This window comes from Equus caballus, chromosome 3, assembly GCF_041296265.1.
Source record: "Equus caballus isolate H_3958 breed thoroughbred chromosome 3, TB-T2T, whole genome shotgun sequence".
Lineage (NCBI taxonomy): Eukaryota > Metazoa > Chordata > Mammalia > Perissodactyla > Equidae > Equus > Equus caballus.
Genome location: NC_091686.1, coordinates 119,021,989 through 119,039,749, shown reverse-complemented (window position 1 = coordinate 119,039,749; position 17,761 = coordinate 119,021,989). Strand labels below are relative to the sequence as shown.

The following is a 17,761-nucleotide window of genomic DNA, read 5'->3' as shown; positions in this document are numbered from 1 at the left end:
AATTTCTTGTAGCTTAAAATTAATTTATTTAACAAATATAGCTATAATATAAATGATAATAAAATTTCAAATATACAGTATATTACACACAATCCCTTCCAAAGGGATTCTTGAGAGCCACACAAAGGTACTGTTAAATAGAAACAGAATTTTTAAATTTTTACAGTTTTTTTCTGGTATTGGTAAGAGAGAGGTCCTTTCAACCTACCTTTGAAACGTCTGTGTACCGCCCCCCCACCCCAAGCAAGCGTTTTGCTATCCAAGTTCTCTTCAGTTTTCCAATGGAAGGACCCGGGGTTCCATCCCCTGGCATGCTCTTCTGTCTCTCCCACTGTTCTCATTTCTGAAATCTTCAAACATGGATTTCCCTGTGCTTTTCCTGCCTGGTGTCAGGACAAGAGGCAGCGATGCAGGACATATGGCCTCTAGTCCCAGTCCAAGCACTATCTCTGCTGGGGACCCTGGATAAATTTCTTAACCTCTCTGGCCTCAGTTTCCCCATCTGTAACAGGAGGGGGTAGAAATTTCTTAACCTCTCTGGCCTCAGTTTCCCCATCTGTAACAGGAGGGGGTACATCTAGCTTCTAGAAAAGTGTTAAGGGACTCTTCCAACCACTTTTGGGGAGGGGATCAAATTTCGGAGAGTGAGTGAACTCAGGGAGCAACCGAGGAGAAACCAGAGAGCAGTGCGGGGTCAGAGGGAAGGAGCCAGGCGATGCGATGCGGAACAGGGGAGCGAGTTGGGCTACTGCTCCTGTTTGCAGGTGACCAGGGCTGAAGGAACCAGCTGGCGCCACAGGTAGGTGGCCCTGGGCCCCCTATGTCAGGTGGTACATGCTGTAGCCTACATGGGCGGTGTAGAGTCCCACGGGCGCCACGGGCAGTGCGGCGCGCTGGAAGGGGCCGGAGGCACCGTAGAGCGAGGCGCCCGCCGCCGCCGCCACAGCCGCTGGGCCGCCGAGGGGGAAGGAGAGGCCGAAGGCCGCCGGGGGCAGCATGGGCTTGGCGGCCATCTTCAGCTTTTCCAGCTCTGCCTCCTGCAGTCTCTTGGCCTTGGCACGGCGGTTCTGGAACCAGATCTTCACCTGCGTCTCGGTGAGGCTGAGCGAGCTGGAGAACTCGGCGCGCTCGGCGATGGACAAGTACTGCTTCTGGCGGAACTTGCGCTCGAGCGCCAGCAGCTGCGCCGTGGTGAAGGGCGTCCTGGGCTTGCGGTTGGTCTTATGCTTTCGCAGGGTGCAGGCCGGGGGGCTCAGCCGCCCTAGGGGGCCGAGAGACAAAAAGGCAGGGGGTTAAGAGCTGCTCGGGAGCGTAATCTGCCCATAAAGTCGTAAGAAGTCAACACCCGCTATTCATTTTCGTCGCTACCTCGGTGCCAGGCACCATGAGAGATGCTTGGAAAACATTTCCCCCAATTCCTACGACCCTGCAGTGTAGACGTTCTTGGCTACTTTTTGCAAATGAGGAAACTGAGATTCCAGGTGAAACACAGTCACGTTCAAGACCCCAAGGAACTGGGAAGAGGTGGAAGCACCCTAATGCTAGGTGGCCGCTTAGGAGGGCCCTTCACTGCGGGCCTCCTTCCGCAACACCACGTCGGACGGTGGATGGGAATGAGGATGAGGAAACGCGCAGATAGGCCCGGCACCCAGCCTAAGATCACGTTCCATTTCATGCCTTGGCCAAATGTTTATCTGTGCCGCTCAAGAGTTCAGCGCTCGGCTGGGCTGTTGTGTGGCACAGAATCCAGACCTATAAATTCTTCGCTCTTTCCCTGGAACAGCCCGTTCCTACAGGGTTCCAAGGGCAGTCCCAGGAGACCAGAGGCCGAGCAAAGCCGCCTGTCAGGAAGGTCAAACCATGGCCAAGTCCCTTAATATATAAAATGCCATGAGGGTGGGGGGCTACATTCTAACGGGGCTTCCTCTTGTGATTGTCTCAATAGTCTCTTGGGCCTCCCCACCCCCAGGGCCTTGGCCATGTGGTCACACTCAAATCTGTGTGTGTATGGGGGGGGGGGGAGCAGTGGCTTCTCCTCGACCTGTGGCTCAGTCCGTGGAGATCAATGGTGCCCAGCTGTCTCTTTCTTACGGCTTCAAAATATACCTCGAGGATGGGCCGGTGAGCGAGCGCCCCCGCAGAGGGCTGGCGCAGGTCTGGGCCCGGGTCCCCGGGAGAGCCAGCCCCTGCCACGCCAGGCGGCTGCGACGGGATAAAACGTGGAACAAATTATTCCCAGGACAACGCGGATGGCTCCGACTTTGGGGGCGAGGCCCAGGCCCTAACCGAATTCTCAAGTCTTGGAAAGGACGCTTTGCCTGCGGAGCAGCTTCCCTCCAAAGGGGAGAAATGAATTCAAACGGAGAATGTTTCACCACGCGGGTTTTGCCTAATTATACATTTTATTCAGGCCCTTTTTTTCCTCCTCAAAAAAGGATCCTTTGGGCTCTCAAGCCACCAGGATGTGAGTCAAACGAAATCTCGTGTTAACATCCCCCTTCTTCCCCTCTCGAGGCCATTGAGAGTCCGGGAAGCAGTTGGCCCCCGACTCGCTTTCCGCCCGGCCACCAGAGGGGCGGGCGCCGAGGAAAACGTCACTCCCTTCGGCAGCGACAGCCCAGTGCAGGGGCACCTTCTCCGGCCATTAGGCCCAGGGAGGGGCTGGCCTTTCAAAGACGTTTAATCCCCAGATAAAAATCGTTCCTCAGCATCACGCCATTGAATTCGGGTTGCTATTATGCCGCGCAAAATAATCGGAGGAAACGAGGAAAACTTGGGAATTTCCCGTGCTCCTGAAATATCTCGGAGCGCGTTCGCTGGGCAGAGAAGCCAGGGGGCCGCGGGGCCTGGGACCGACCCCGAACGCTGCTCGGGCGGCTAGAGTCCGCCTCTGGGGCTCAGACCGCGACGTTTGGGAGCTTCCAAGCGCACTGGCGGGGGCGCCTCCCACCAATCGACTTGGTGCCCCGCCCCCTACCCTGGAACCTGAGAGCCCCCTCCCCCTATATGGTCCATCCACCCAGAGCACCAAGAAGCCGCTAGAAACTTGAAGGGGGAGGGGGCAGTTTGCAAGCGCTTCAGAACCTCTGGACAGACAGATCCTTGGGGGGGGGGGGGCGGGGGGAGTCTTCTCTTCTCTGAGAAAGTGAAACTCGGCGCGCAGGGAAGATGTCTGAACCCCTCGGACCCACCGCTTGGGGTGACCGCGAAGTCACAGGGCTTAGGGTCAGATGAGACAGCAGGGACTCCTCCGGTCGTTTGGTGGGGTCAGGGGCAGAGAGGGTGCCCAGACACCCGTGTCCTACAAGTGAACTCCCACCCGCGGCGTCCCCTGGCCAGGGCGAGGAGCCCGCAAAACTGGCCCGAGAGCTGGGCCTCAGCCAGGCCTCGAACCCTCTTCCCGGGTGGGAAAGGGGAGAGGCGCAAATCCCGGCCTCCCGCCAGCGGATCTGCAGCACTGGCTCCAGGTACCCGGCTGCAGGTACAGACGCCGGAGACAAGCAGGCGCCGGCGCGCAGCCTGGCGCCCTCGGCTCCCGCACCCCCACCCGCCCTCCCCCGCCGCCTGGGTTCTGGCTACTCACTGGCCGGGGGCGGGGAGAAGCGGGGGTTCTGCATCCACGGGGTCCTCTCGGGCTTCTCTGGGCTCTCGGCTTTCACGAGCGCATCTTCTGGCAGCTTGAGGAGTCCTCCCACCGAGAAATGGCCGAGCGGCCGCGGCGAGGAGGGCGCGTCCGGGGCGCCCAACGACACCGGCCGGGCGCCCAGGGGCTGCGCGGAGCCGCCCGCCGCCTGTGTGCCCTCGGAAGCCGCCAGGGCTCCCTCCTTGGCCCCAGGCTTCCTGTGGTCGGCCATGAGCGCCTCCACGCTGAAGGGCAGGAGCGAAGGGGACACTTTGGGCTTGGGCCCCTCCTCGTCTGCCCCCATGGCGGCCGCCGTGGCCGCGGCGGTGCTGGAGGCCTGGCCCCCGCCTCCCCCCGCTGGCTTGCCGAAGGCGGAGTCCTCCACTTTGACACCGAGTGGCAAAGAAGTCATGTCAGCAGCCGGGGCCATGCAGAGCCGGGCCCCCCCTCCAGCCGCAGCACGGGCCAGCCGCCGGGCATGGGCTTCGGGCGGGCAGGAGCGCGGCCGGCCTCTGGGAGCGCCCGGGGCCCTGGCCGGGCGGGCCTTGGCGCGCGCGCCTCCCGCCCCTCCCCGAAGGCCAGCTCCGGCGCTCCGGGCCTGGCTCTCCGGCGCCGCCGCGCAGGCCGAGCTCCCGGGCGCACTGGCTGGCTGCGGGCGGGCCGCCGCTCCCCAGAGAACTTGTTAATAAGGCGAGGCCGGCGCGGCGGCGGCCAATCAGCGCGCGAGGGGGCGGGCCCGGCGCGCTCCATTGGGCCGCGCTCCTGCGGACTGGCCCCGGGGCGCGCAGGGCGGGGGGCGCGCCGGGCAGGGCCGGGCCCCCGGGGGCAGAGGAGGGGAGGGGGCGCGGGAGAAACTTTGCTGCGCGCTAAGCCCCGGCCGCCTCTCTCCGTCTGGGTCCCCTTGGGTCTCTATTTTTCCTTGTCCCTGGGGGACTTTCCCTTGCTCTCGCTCCTTCTCGTCTGCCCTGCCCTCTTCTGCCTTTCCCTGATCGCCCTCTTTCTCACTCCTCCCTGTTTCTCTACTCTCCTGCTTCTCTTCCACCGTTTCCCTTACCTTTCTCTTCAGTCGGTTGCTGCGTGTTTCTCTCTGTCCGCTCCACTCTTGGCCTCCCCTCTTCTCCACCACGATCATTTGAGTTGAGGCCATTTCTTACATAGTCCTTTTATAGTTTAAAAAATCTGCATGGTTATTTATTCTCGTAGAAAGACAATATTAATTTCTTTTTAAAACACCTTCATTTTCTTCCTGTCTTTCAATCTTTAAAACTTTTACCTCTGCGTAAAAGTGGGCCTCTGTTTCTTTCCAAGCGCTGGACTGAGTTTGCCTGAAGAAGCCAGGCTCCAGGAGTGCTATGGATGTTAAGATTAAGAATACATAACGTGATCCGATCATCCCTCTTCGTATATGATGTGCACTTTTCCCGCCGTGAACTTCTCTCCCGAGGGTTACAGCACCCACACCGGCGACGGCTGGGAGAAGGAGCCGCCGGGTCCTTTTGATATAGAATTTATTAAAATAAAGCCAACAGAAACGCCAACAAAACACTGATCTGGCCTTGACATGACCTCAGACAGCGCGTCTGCAGAAATAATAACACGTCCCTATCTGTGGGTCTCTGATCGTGGGGGGAGGGGGGGCGGGGGGAGGTGGCACATTTCGTGGAAAGGTCCGGAGAATGAGGTCTGCTCCTGGGTTGGATCCTTCGTGCTGGGCTTGGGAGCTTTTATTTTGCCGATTTCGGAGGAAACGTGATTTTATTTTTGCTGTTAAAAAAACAGAGGAAAATGAGTTGGGGTGCGAGAAGACGTGAGATCTCTGCAAACTCGGGTCGGGCTCGGCGGTTTCTGCACCTCCTCTTTATGGCCTCTTATCCCAGGGCCCAGGCCGGCGGCTCCTGGGGAGCTAGCGGCGGTGACTGGCGGCTCACCGGGACCGGCCATTGATGACGGCGGGGTTCTAATCTCCAGGAAACACAAGGGGCTGCCGTGGCCATTTAGGGGTAATTATCCGAGCGCGGAGGGACAGCGAATTCCCTCGCCTTTTAACTGGGCGCAATAAAAGCTGTAGATTAGGGGCGTCCAGATTAAGGAAAATGAATTACTAGAGCGGGAACTTTATTACCCGGACGGCGTCCGGGGTCTGGCGGGAGGGGTCGGGCTGCGGACGCCCGGGCGATTGGCGGCCTCACCTCTGTCCACAAGCTGCAGAAATATGTTGAGGCCTTGGGGTGGGTTCGGGAATACTGGCATCTGTGAAATTTACGCCGCTTCTCCAGATTTCTTACGCGCCCGGGACTGCAACACCAGCGTGGAGCCGGGCTTGGGGCCCAGCTGGAGGCGCGGTGCAGCGACGCGGCCTGTCTTAAACGCACCGCACCCCAGGGTGCAAGGACGAATAGAGAGTCCCTTCTCCAGGCAGGGAAACCGAGGCCCCAGAGATTTGCCCGAGAGCACAAGATTAGGAGGCCATACAACCCCATTTTAGAGCTGGGCGAACCGACGCTCAGCAAGGCTGCAGGCCGAACACCTTGCCAGCAGCCCAGGCCGGACCGCGAACTTCCATTGCTCGCGTTTCCAGTTACACTCCCGCTGGAACAACCCCCTCCCTAGCCAGGCGAGAATCTCATTCTGCACGCAGGTTATAGGGGGAGAGGAAACCGAGGCCTCTTGGCTTTTTAGGTCGACATTTTAAAAGCAAGCAGCGCGTCTTTTGGACGGGGCTTGCTTTGTTCCACCGCTGTCTCCCAATTCGAAATGTTTGGCTCCCAGATCTCCTTGAGAATCTGATGTAACTAAGAACTTTCTCCCTAGAAAAATGCACATCAGCAAAAACAACTTCAGGGGCTCTGGACCCACTTGAACTCCGCCAGTTAAGAGCCCCTGCTTTGGGGAGGAACAGGGGCTCGAACCCCGACTGTGGAGCCGCTTCGCACAGAGGGGGCTCAGGGTTTCTCCGCGGCGGGCGCGGCGAGGTCGGGCCGCGGGCCGGGCTGCAGGGCGGCGGGAGAAGGGCCGCATCGCTAAGTGCGGGGATAAACAATCTGTCACGATCCCTCAGCGAGCCTAATAGGCAGACGAGGATGTTGTTTTTAGGCGCCAGCGGCGGCCCGATCAAAGGCAGCAGCCGGCGCAGGGGCCCTTGAAGTCGCGCCCCCGCCTCCTGGGAGCAAACCTCCTGCGCCCGCAGCCCCCGGCCCTGCCGCCCGCCCCGAGGCATCCCGATCCTGTCCCGAACCGCATGGTATCCTTTTAGGTTCGGCCTGAGTTCAGCGTCTGCTCGTGCCCAACGCGCCAGGTTGGCCGCATGCACTCATTGCAAGGCGAGAAGAGGGAAAGGGGTCCAGAGGCGATTCCACGTGGAATCCGTGCCCATAATAGCGCGCGGCTCTTGCACCGATCTGCCACTGGGCTGCGGGGGGGAAAAGATGCCCCGCGGTCTCAGAGAAGGAAGTTAGAGAAAAGAAACAAAGTGTCTATGTGTCTCTCGGGGAGAGTTGATCCCGGGGGAGAAAAGGCACAAGTCTGGGGGCAATGAGAGGGAGCATTCTGTGCGTTTACTTTTGTCTGGGCCTTTTCGGATTTCCTGGTTGGTGGGTTCCACGAGCTGACACGGCGAGGGGCTGCGCCTGTTATCTCGCCGCCAGCACTAACCCCCAGGCGCTTCTACCCCCGGCGCTTCTCCGCGCCGCCGCTGCAGCCCAGGAAGCTCGGCAGTAATTCATGGCTGGCAAGGCAGGGCTGGCCCGTAGCAGATAAAGCCCGGGACTGGCGCTCTGCTTCCATCCTCGCGCACGCCGCTCCCCTCCCCTCCCGCCTCAGCTCCATCTCCCTCTCATTCTCGGGCATCTTAACGCGCTCCCTGTCCTCTGACGAAGCGCCTCAGCGTTTCGGATCCTAAAGAGGATTTGTCCTGCGTCCACTGTCTGAGCAACTAAACTGGTGGTGGGTTTGTTTTTTTCCCTCCCAAACGCCTATTTTACGGTGGTGTCCGGCGGCGGCGGCGGCATGGGGGGGGGGGGGGGGCGGTGTTTGCAGACTCCCCTTTTACGGGGAAGGATCAGTTTTTAGAGAGATCCCGTCTTCAAGAACGCCGTCACTATCTGGGTGTTGCCGCAGAGACAGGACGAGCCTGCAAGCTGGGCCCTCACTTCGGGGTTGCGTTCGTTGTCGCCTCTGTCGGGTTTTTGTTTACGTCCCCCCACCCCCCGCCTTTTCCAGTGCATTTTGTGGCCTCGACCCAGGAATCCCGCGTGCATTTTTAAAAATGTACAGCTCAGTGGGATCCGCCGGCAATTAGCGAGCCCCAAACAGTCCTCTTTAATAGAATGAATGTGCTATGAAAACCGATTACCCGGAACGATTTATTTTGGTGGGAATTCACCAATCTCCAGGAGGGCGGTGGATGGGGAGTGAGAGGAGGCATTTTGTCCCTGGGGGAGGGGGGTTGACGTGTGAGACAGAAAGCGCGACCTCGGGATCCCCCAACCTGCGGAGGGGGCCTCCCGACCCGGCGTTCTCCAGGCGTTTGGCCTCTTGTCGCCCACAAGTGAGCGGCTGGGAGTCCGAGGTTTGGGAAACCGTCTGGGAGCCACTGATGGCATCCTTCGGGAGCATTTCACAGCTTTCCAGAGAAAAACTCCGGAGACCTGAGAACTCCCGGGAGCCTTCAGCTTCTTGCAGAATGTTCACAGCACAGATCCGGAGCAAAACGCTTTCTACTTTCCGGGAACCCGGGCAGAATTTATGCCTTTTAAGAGTTTTGGTGCCTTCCTTTAAGAGGAAGTTTAAAAAAAAAAAAAAGCTATTTGTAAAAAATGTTTTCTCCTTCTTGCTAACTTCTCCACTGAAGTGAGCCCAACTCGCCCGGTGCAACGGCCCCGGGCCGGTGGATTTCGCCTGGCGCCGGGGAGACATCGACAAGCCCGACTCCGGCTTCTTCCTCTGCCCGCCCTTCCCCCACGAGCTTCTTTCCTCTCGCTCAGGCCGGGGCTTCCTTGTGTCTTTAAATTCGGAAGGGGGTGAGGGGACCTGGATCCTCGGCAGAGAGAGGGGGCCCCCTTTCAAATGGCCCAAATTAATGTGATCGCGACATGAGGGTGCACTTGGGGAAGATGAAAGCGGAGGCCGGCCGGCTCCTCCTAGAGCTCTATAATTATAGATAATATATCCCATTTCAAAGCAATTAGACCAATCAGGCGTAACGAACCACTTTGCTGCCGACGAATAACAAAGGCGCACGGTTATTTAAGCCTGGAGATGTCAGGCAGACCCTGAGGCTCCAGGGGCCGACCAAGCGTCTTCCATCCTGCCGCTGCCCACCCCGGGCTGGAGAAGGCTCGCCCTTCTCCCCCCAGGCTCTGCCCAGCCCGCTGAGGGCCTCATCTCAGTTCCGGCAAGGGCCTGGAGCGGCAGGGGTCAGACGGAATGGGAGGAAGAGAATTGACTTATATTGAGCTGGGTGTCAGGCCTCTTGTCAGAGGTTTCACACACTTTATCCGACTTAATCCTTCTACCCTGGGAGATAGGTATTATTATAGGCTTTTTTTCCCCTTCCAGATGAGAGAACAGAATCAGAGAGGTTAAGTGTCTTGCCCAGGGTCACACAGCTAGTTAGTGGTGGCGCCAGGATCTGGACGGAGGTGGGTCTGAACCTCCGAAATCTGCTCTTTTCACTCCTGAGAGCGGTCTCATCGCGCTTTCAAAAGACGAGATGCGTTAAAATACATCGGATGCTGGCGGTATTCGGTGGAACCGCCTCCTAACCCCGCCCCCAATCCACGAAATGGGTTTGCGGTCCAGCACTTAACTACACTCCTCCCCTCCTCCTGCCCACCTTCTTGAGAGCCTTGAAAACTGTCCAGTATTTCCATGAATTTATCAAATGTCAAGGACCTCAGATCTCTCAGAGAAGAAAACAGACCCGGCTTCAAGCTGTGTCACCAGCTGAAGGCGGAAAGCCATTTTTTTCTGAGCCTCGGTTTGTTGGCTTTAAAATGGGCACGCTGTTCTCCAGCTCAGAAACTGTGGGTTCAGCCCTCGCCGAGGCTTCTGGCCGGGCCACAGCGAGGGGCTCGGCTCTGCAGTGGGTTCGGGGCGCCCCAAGTACTCGGGCCGAAGCATCAGGGAGTCTGGGGCATTCCTCTGGTCTTGCAAATTCCTCTCCTGCAGGAGGATGCGGAACGCGGGAGGGAGGTCCGCCCTGCCCCGCGGATGGAGGGAGGCCCGTGGTGCCTGTGGAGGTGGGGAACCTCGGATTTCACCCCCAGCTCGGCAGCTCCGGGAAAGAGAGAGCGAGAGACCAGACAGGGCGGAGACAGGCAGGAACGGTGATCAAGAGACGGAGGAAGGCAGAGAAGCCCGAGCAAAACCAGAATCGGATCCACGGAGATGGCGGAGGGTACAGCGATGGATGCAGCGATGCTGAGAGCCAACGAGCCTCCGCGATTCGGACACTTGGGAGAGGCCTAAATGTCGAGTGAAATGGAAAGCGCGTTTGGGATGCCTAGGAAGGCCAAAGCTGAGACTGGAAAAGAGGGGAGTCGAGGCAAGGCCAGGGCGTGTCTCCTGGAAACGTGGCCCAGACCCCTGCCGTCGCGGGCCACCCCCCTCCCGCAGGACTGTGGGGAGCTCGCAGGACGCCTCTTCCGCGACCAGGCGGGTCCCCAACAGACTGGAGAGGGGCGGGGGACTACGTGGTTGTGGGATGGCTGGGCCCCTCTCACTGCAGCTCCCACCCCGCTCCTCTTTCCCCCCCATGGGGTCCCTGGCTTTTGGCATTCCTTCCCTGCATTCATTCTCCCTCCCTCCCTCCCTCTCTCTTGCTGAGTCTCTGTCTCTGAGGTGGGTCTCTGTCTCAAGTGCATCTCTCTTGGTCTCTTCAGGTGGATGTCGCAGCCGCTCTCTCTTCATCTCTCGCCTGTCTCTAAGTCAGTCGGTCTCTCCCCATTACCCTGTCTCTTTTCTCCCCTGCCTATCTGCCCAGTCTCTCTAGCCCCTCGCCCCCGCCCCCCCGCCCCCCCCCCCCCGCCCCCCACTTCAGTAGGAATCACGGCCTTCAAGTCACTCAGAAGCTGATGCAACGCGAGCAAGCGTTCTCTGCAGGTCGTTTTCGGTTTTCCGAGCAGCGGAGCAGCCGTGCGCACCTTCGGAGCTGCAGAAAGCACCCGTCCCTGCCCTGGCTCCTGCCTCTCCCGCCCATGGCCTCGAGCTACTAATTTCTCTTCTGAGCCTGTTTTGGCATCTGTGAGCTGCACAATGTGTCTTCCTCCTAGAGTCGTCGGGAGGACCAAAAAGGAAAGTGACAAAAACGGCACGGGGCCCAGCGCTGGCGCCCAGTAGGCCCGGCAGACCTCTGAGGTGCCAGCTTAGAGTCCACCGCCACCGTCCCAGAACCCGACGGTGGAACCCGCGTGCGAGTGCAGGTCACGCGGGGAGGGGACAAGAGGGACTCGGGAACAGACTGGGACAGCGGGCAGCGCATCGGTCGGGAGAGGCCCTCGGCCATGTCGGTGGCCCTCGACCCAGTTCGGGGCACGTAGGCCCAACCCCACCGCTCCCTCCTGGCTACTCACGCGCCCTCCTAAGGGCTCAGAAGCCGTGGAGCCTTCACTCTTGCGTTCTCCACCCTCCAGACCGCACCGCCTGCGCCCTATACACGACTCCCTTCCCGCCTTCGCCGTCCTTGGGCCTCGCTTTCCTGACTAGTGAGCGGGTAGCAAGAGTACCCACCCCGTGAAGGGAGCCGGGGGCTCGCTGTGCGGTGGCCGCTTTCCTGGGTAGAGCGGAGGGCGGGGTGGGGTGGGGTGGGGAGGGGGGGTCTCCAGCACGCAGCAAGCGCGCAGTCAGTGCGCTGTGGAACACCCATGCTCCGTAGCTAGGGAAACTGAGGCCCAAAGAGGAGTCATTTTCCCACAGGCCTCCGAGCCAGAAACGGACAGAACTGGCACTAAAATGCAGGTTGCCCAATTCCTAACCCAGTGCTCATCCTTCCCCGCCCCCAGGAAGGTCAGGAAACCTGGGCGTCCTGCGGCCTGTCTAAGCCGCTTCCACCTGCGACCGGTGGCCGAGGGCCCAGTTCCCTCGTGAGGACTCGTGCAGAGACTGTAAAGGGCGCGGCACCCTGGCGCACTGTGGCCCTGGGAGGTTCAGGGACTCGGGCTAGGAGCCTTGGGGCAGGGCTCAGGTCTAGGAGCTGGAGGGGGAATTGAGGAGCGCTGGAGGGAGCCTGCTTTGACCCAGCACCTAGCCAGGTGCTTCAAGTGCATCATCACAGCTAGTTTCACAACAGTCCCGAAGGTGGACACCCCGTTTCCAGACGAGAAAACCGAGACTTGGAGAGTTGAAGTACCGTGTTCCGGGCCGAGCAGCTGGGCATCGGGGACACCAGGACTGGAGTCAGCGCCATCGCGCAGTTTTCACTGAGCCACGTGTGCGTGGGGGGGGGGGAGGTCTTTGTTGCGCCCCTCCCAGCCTTTACGTGGGGTGGTGGCCCACGCAGGCTTTAAATGCTGGAGGCCTGGATTCCGGTGTTTTCCCCAGCAGCAAGCGAGTCTGGCGCTAGCGCTGTGGGTCGTGGGGACTCCCCCGCAGGTTCCGGGTGCGCACGTGTCTGGGAGCGGCTGCAGCTGCAGAGCCACGCCCCTCGCCACGCCACGCCCCCTCGCCACGCCCCTCGCCACGCCCCTCTGGTCTCCGGGGTCGCAGGCGGCGCTGTCCCAGCACTGTGACCCGGGTCGGTGACAGCCCTGCCTGCACCTCAGTTTCTTGGTCTGTGTAACGGACGTGCTGAACCCCTGCCGTCCTCCCTGAGGCTGTGGGAGAGGATCCGAGTTCAAGCAAACCGGAAAACCGAGGAGGCCAGTGGCAGGCTGGGTAATGATATTTCCAGTTAATATAGTTAACAAGTGTTGAACAATTACCATTGCCTAACACTGTTCTGACTCAACCTGTCTTAATTCACTTATTCCTGACAGCAACTCTATTTTTATCCCTAGTTTACATATGGGAAAGCTGGAGTGAAATAGTTTACAGGAACAAAAACACATAAAAACACCAAAGGCTCTAAGATTTCTCCTGGCACCCCAGGGGGTTTTCGGCGCGCCCCACAGCATGGATGTCCTCCACTTTGGAGACGCCTGCTCTAGACGCCCTGGCGGGGAGCCTCTCCCACGCAGGGCCTGGTGCTTCCGCTGCCCCAGCTCTGACCCCTGCGCGCCAAGGCTCCCCGGAGCAAGCCTGTGTGGACCCCCAGGACTAGTCCGGGGCCTGGCCTAAAGACTGGACGCCTCAGAGGACCGGTGAACGGATGACTAACAGGCACATCAAAACCTTCAGCACTTGTTCGACCCCTAACCCAGGGCACCCGCCGTGAGCCAGCTGCACTGGGGTAGGGGTTAGGGCGGGAGAGCAGAGCCTTGGGGTTAAGGGTGAAGAGTCCGCCTGAGCGTTGATCAAATCGTTCTTGAATGGCGTTCTAAAAAGAACCCTGAAGTCACCCTTCCTCAGTTGCTGGCTCTGCCTCCTTTCAATCTCCTTTGAACTCCAAGACGGGTTCTAGCGGCCTCTTTCTCTGAAGATAGGAAGCTGAGGCCTAAAGGGGCCCGACAGCGTGCTCGGTGTCGCCAAGAAAGGTCTGTGCCGACTCCAGGTCCAGCACCCGGACCCGCCCCCACCCTGCAGCGCTGGCCGCGTGTTTCTCACTGTGTGTCCCACACAGACTGTAGATGCTGGGAGGGTGTCGCAATGGGACGTTCATCCAGGGGGCCCACCCTTCGGAGAATGCCGAATTTCCAGCCCTGGGCCTTCCTGGCAGAGAATAATTCTAGGGACAGCTCCCTCCCCAACAGGACCCTCCCTGGCCGGGGGAGGTGCCCTACTCCCTTTGCGCTTCTCCCCTCCCAGCTGGGGATGCAGGACAGCCCACCTGAAGGGACCCATGCATCCCTGGAGAGACCGCCTATCTGATCTAGCGGTGGGCCCCTGGCGCAGTCCAATTAAGTGAAACAGATCCGGCCTTATCGGGTTCAGGCGGTAGTCCCGGGGGTGGTCCCGCGGCGGCCCCCGAGGGTCCCTGTCTGTTTGATTTTCCTGCTCAGACACACTTGTTTAAACAGACCGCTCACGGCCTCCAGTAACCTGAGCCGCCCGCAGCCTGATTGCCAGGTAAGCGGGGCGGTCCCGACGCTGGGTAGGGGAAAGGCGGGGTGGGAGGACAGGGGGAAGGCGCCTACGGAACCTGCCGAGGCTCCGCAGTTTGCTCCGCAGTTTGCTCCGCAGTTTTTGCTCCGCAGTTTGCTCCGCAGTTTGCTCCGCGGGTTCAAATCCTGGCTCCGCCCCTTCCAGCTCTGTGCCCTCTGACGAGTGACCCTCTTTCTCCCGAGTGGGGATTAAATGAATAAGAACCCCTCTTAAGTGCTTGAATCTGAGAGTCCGGTGCTTGGTGCTCCGGTGGCGAGCCCGCTTCTGCCGTCACAGCAACCCCGCCCGGAAGGCGGGTACCCAAAACTGAGAGGCGAACTGCTCTGACCTTTTAGTAGGTGCGGAAGCCGGGGTCCCAAGAGGCACGGTGACTTAGACAGGCCAGTGTCCGGAGACAGCATCCCAAACCAGCCCTGTGGCCCCAAAGCCCGTGTTCACTGCACCCCGCCATGCCCTGGGGGACAGTTCCTAGCTCAGGATCAGGGTCAGGGGCCCGCCCCTGTGGGGAGGGGCGGAGCTCGTGGACAGGGGTCTGAGGAGCCTGCAGTCTCCTCACCAAGGCCCCTGGGGCTCTCCAGGATCTGCTGTCTCCCCCCCCCCCCCCCCCACCACCATGATCTCCTATTGCCCTCTCCCCTCCTCTCCAAGTCTGGCTCCATAGACAGCCACACTGCGCTCCTGCGGTGCCCAAACTTCCCTGCCTCAGGAAGCCAGCACTGGCTGTTCCCTCTGCCTGAAATGCTCTTCTCTCAGCCATCCTCATAGCTCCATCCCTCACTTCCTTCCAGGTTTCTGTTCAAATGTCACCTCCTCAGAGAAGGCTCCCCTGATTGCCTTCTCTAAAACAGCAGACGCCCTCCCCCAGGCCATGGCCCCCTCCATTCTGCCTTATTCTTCTCCATAGCAGGCATAGCTCTCCAACATTTTATTATGATCTCTGTTAGTATGTGTCTCTCCCATTCAAACTCAGCCCCATGAGGGCGGATGCTTTCTTTTGCTCAGGGCTGTCTTCCCAAGCACCTGGCACAGGGCCCGGCACACGGCAGATGCTCCGTAAATGTTTTCGAATGATTGAATAAATCTCCTGAGTACTCAATGTGACTTTAGGAAAGTTACTGGCCTCTTCATGTCTGTTTTCTCATCTGTAAAATGGCCTGATGTCTACCCACTTTATGTTGCGAGGAATGGACAAGATAAAGCAAGGGAAGCCTGGCACCGAGGAAGCCTGAAGTAGAAGATTTGTTCTGACCAAAGGAGGTCAGTGGGCTTTCCAGAAGATTCCCGGCATCAAATAGACTGAGGCACAGGAACACCCTTGGTGCCAGGTTTTTGTAACCAACTCCAGAAGATACTTCCCATCCGATATTTCATCTAAGCCCTGCAGTGACTCTCTGAGCTGACCAGGAGACATTTGCATCTTTTCATAGGTGGAAGGCCAAGGTCCGGTGAGGTAAAGACGCTTGCCTGGTTATCAAACAGCTAGGGAGCTCTTCTACATTCCCCAGAGAACTCTCTTGGCTGTGTTCTAAATCCCCATCCAGGGCCTGGCAGCCTGTGGACTGACAGTGGACCTGGTCCGGGTGTGTCTCTGGAGGGCAGGAGGGCAGCGCCAAAGAAGTCCGCTCCTTTGCAGGGGCTGGTGCCAGGCTGCCCCCTCCCGAGGACACAGGAGCTCGGGGACCCTGTGAGGTGTGGGTCTGGAAGAATGAACAGAGTGTGGACAAACCGAGTGGAGGCGAATCAGCTGGTCCAGATGGAAAGAACACCCAGGGCAGAGGCAGGGAGGGGGAGGGGGCAGGCCATGGGGAGGGGGGAGGCAAGCGAGGAGACCCCAAGCCTCCACAGTGGCCCCCGGCCCCCAGGCTTCCCCAGACATTCTGAGCTTATGGTGAGAGGAGGGCCCGGGACAGCTTGGGGCTTCCGCAGACTCCATGTTCCCAGCAATAACAGTCATTAAAGCTTCCTTCTCAGGCCCTCATTATCCCGTGTTTACAACCCTTCCAGAAAAACAAAAGCCTGCCCAGCAGGCCCTCTCTGCTGCGCAGGCAGGAGTGGCAGTTCTCCTTTCTGAGCACGGAGAGGAAGCCTCGCAGCCTGGCCTGGGCCTGGGCAGTGACTGGGGCAGCCTCCGCCTGCCTGTGAGTGTGTGTCGCAGTTTCCATCTTGAAAGGCAGATTTAGCAGAACGCTGTGGACTAACGTTTAGACTTTACCCTCACGATACAGAGAAGGGCGGTGAGGAGAGAAGGAAGAGATGTTGGTTCTGCTTAACGCTCATTAATTGTCTCGTCAAATGGATCCAACAACCTTTCCATCCAGGCGCTATTAACCCATTTAACAGGTGAGAAAACAGAGGCTCTGAGAGGCTCTGGTCTAAGGTGAGGGGCTTAGTGGACTGTGTTTGCTCCTGAGCTCAGGCACGTGGAGAATATTAATGGTATAATAATTCCCACCATGACACTTGGCGAACACCCATGATGTTCAGCTCTTGACACCCAGGACCCTGTTTAATCCTCCTGGCCATGGGCGTTTGCACTGTGGTCTCCAGCTCACAGGTGGCAAAAACGATGAGGGTGACGAAGTAAGTTGCCCAAAGTCACTCACTTGCCAGAGAGCGAGGGAGAATTTGAACCTTACGAAGAGTCCCCTCAAAGAGGAAGTTGTCACCTGCAGGGAGGGCTGGAGATGCTGGGGAAACCAAAATGAAAGGAGCCAAATGTTTTGTGTTGCCTCCCCCCGCCCCGCAGGAAAAGGCCCCTGCGATTGTGCCCTTCCCACATGAGCACAGACATCAAAGAGGGGGATGGCAGGTGCTCTGCTCAGCTGGTGTTTCAGGCAGAAGTGGCCTGGAATCCCAAGCCGGTGGCTGGGTCCCAGCTAGGGAGGGAGCCCAGAGGAAAGGGAGACAGGGAGACAGAGGAGCGGGAAGAGAGCCAATGACGGACATCAGAGCAGCTCAGGTGTGCTGCATGTGTGCGCAAAGCCCGGGCTGGGACAGGCGTCTTCAAAGAGGAGCCTTGGAGGAACTCAGCCTCCCTCTGCCAGTTACGGGGCCCTCCTGAGGGAGACTCAGGGCTTCCTAACAAGAACTTAAAATAGAAAAACCAATGCTATGGAATGAGTAATCCCATCTGTGCTGACACTTCACAGAATTCATGCATCCAAGCAGCGAGGCGGCATCATGGTCCCATGTTTCGGGGATCGTGGGTTGAGTGACTTGCTAAAGGTTGTTCAGCAAAATGGCATCCCCACTGTACATCAGGGTCACGTGGTTTGGGGTGAGGGCTCATCAGCCTTTGAGTTGAAGTCATCCTGTTAGGACGTGTACTAGTTTCCTCCGGCAGTGGAAGGAAGTACCAGAGAACAGACGGCTTAAAACAGAATTTGTTCTCTCACACTTGTAGAGGCCAGAAGTCCAAGATCACAGTGTTGGCAAGGCCTTTTCTCCTCTTCCCAGGACACTAGTCATATTGCGTTAAGAGCCCATCCTACTCCATTATGACCTCATCTTAACTTGATCACTTCTGCAAAGATGCTATTTCCAAATAAGGTCGCCCTCACAGGTATAAGGGGTTAGGACTTCAGCATGTCTTTTGAGGGGACACAGTGCAACCCACAACAGGACATTTGCGTCCTCCTCTTCTCCCAGGGAGCTCTGTAGTGCTGCTGGACACTCAGGCTCTGAGAGCAGTCAGCTCAGAGCAGAATGATGGCAACAACAACTCCCAGGTCCCACAGCTCCTTGAGATGACACAGCACCTTCACCTCCTTTTGCACAATTTTGCACAATCGCAGCGGGCATCCTTATGCCCACTTTACAGATGAGGAACTGGAAGTTTGGGAAGGTTCTGTAGCAAAGCCAATGGATCTGAAACAGTAGCTGTCTGGTTCCAAAACCAACCGCCATCCCCAGGGGCCAGGGTGGGCAGGCAAGGGTTAAGGT

General features: G+C 58.7%; 1 protein-coding gene across 1 annotated transcript; it reads right to left on the bottom strand.

Moving 5' to 3' along the window:
* Positions 1 to 2: 2 nt before the first annotated feature.
* On the bottom strand, positions 3 to 4,306 carry MSX1 (msh homeobox 1). Its single transcript, XM_023638365.2, has 2 exons — positions 3,584 to 4,306; positions 3 to 1,261 (listed from the first exon to the last, which is right to left on the bottom strand). Exons 1-2 carry the CDS (start codon positions 4,050 to 4,052, stop codon positions 819 to 821), a joined length of 912 nt encoding a protein of 303 aa, XP_023494133.1. The 5' UTR covers positions 4,053 to 4,306; the 3' UTR covers positions 3 to 818.
* Positions 4,307 to 17,761: the final 13,455 nt, after the last annotated feature.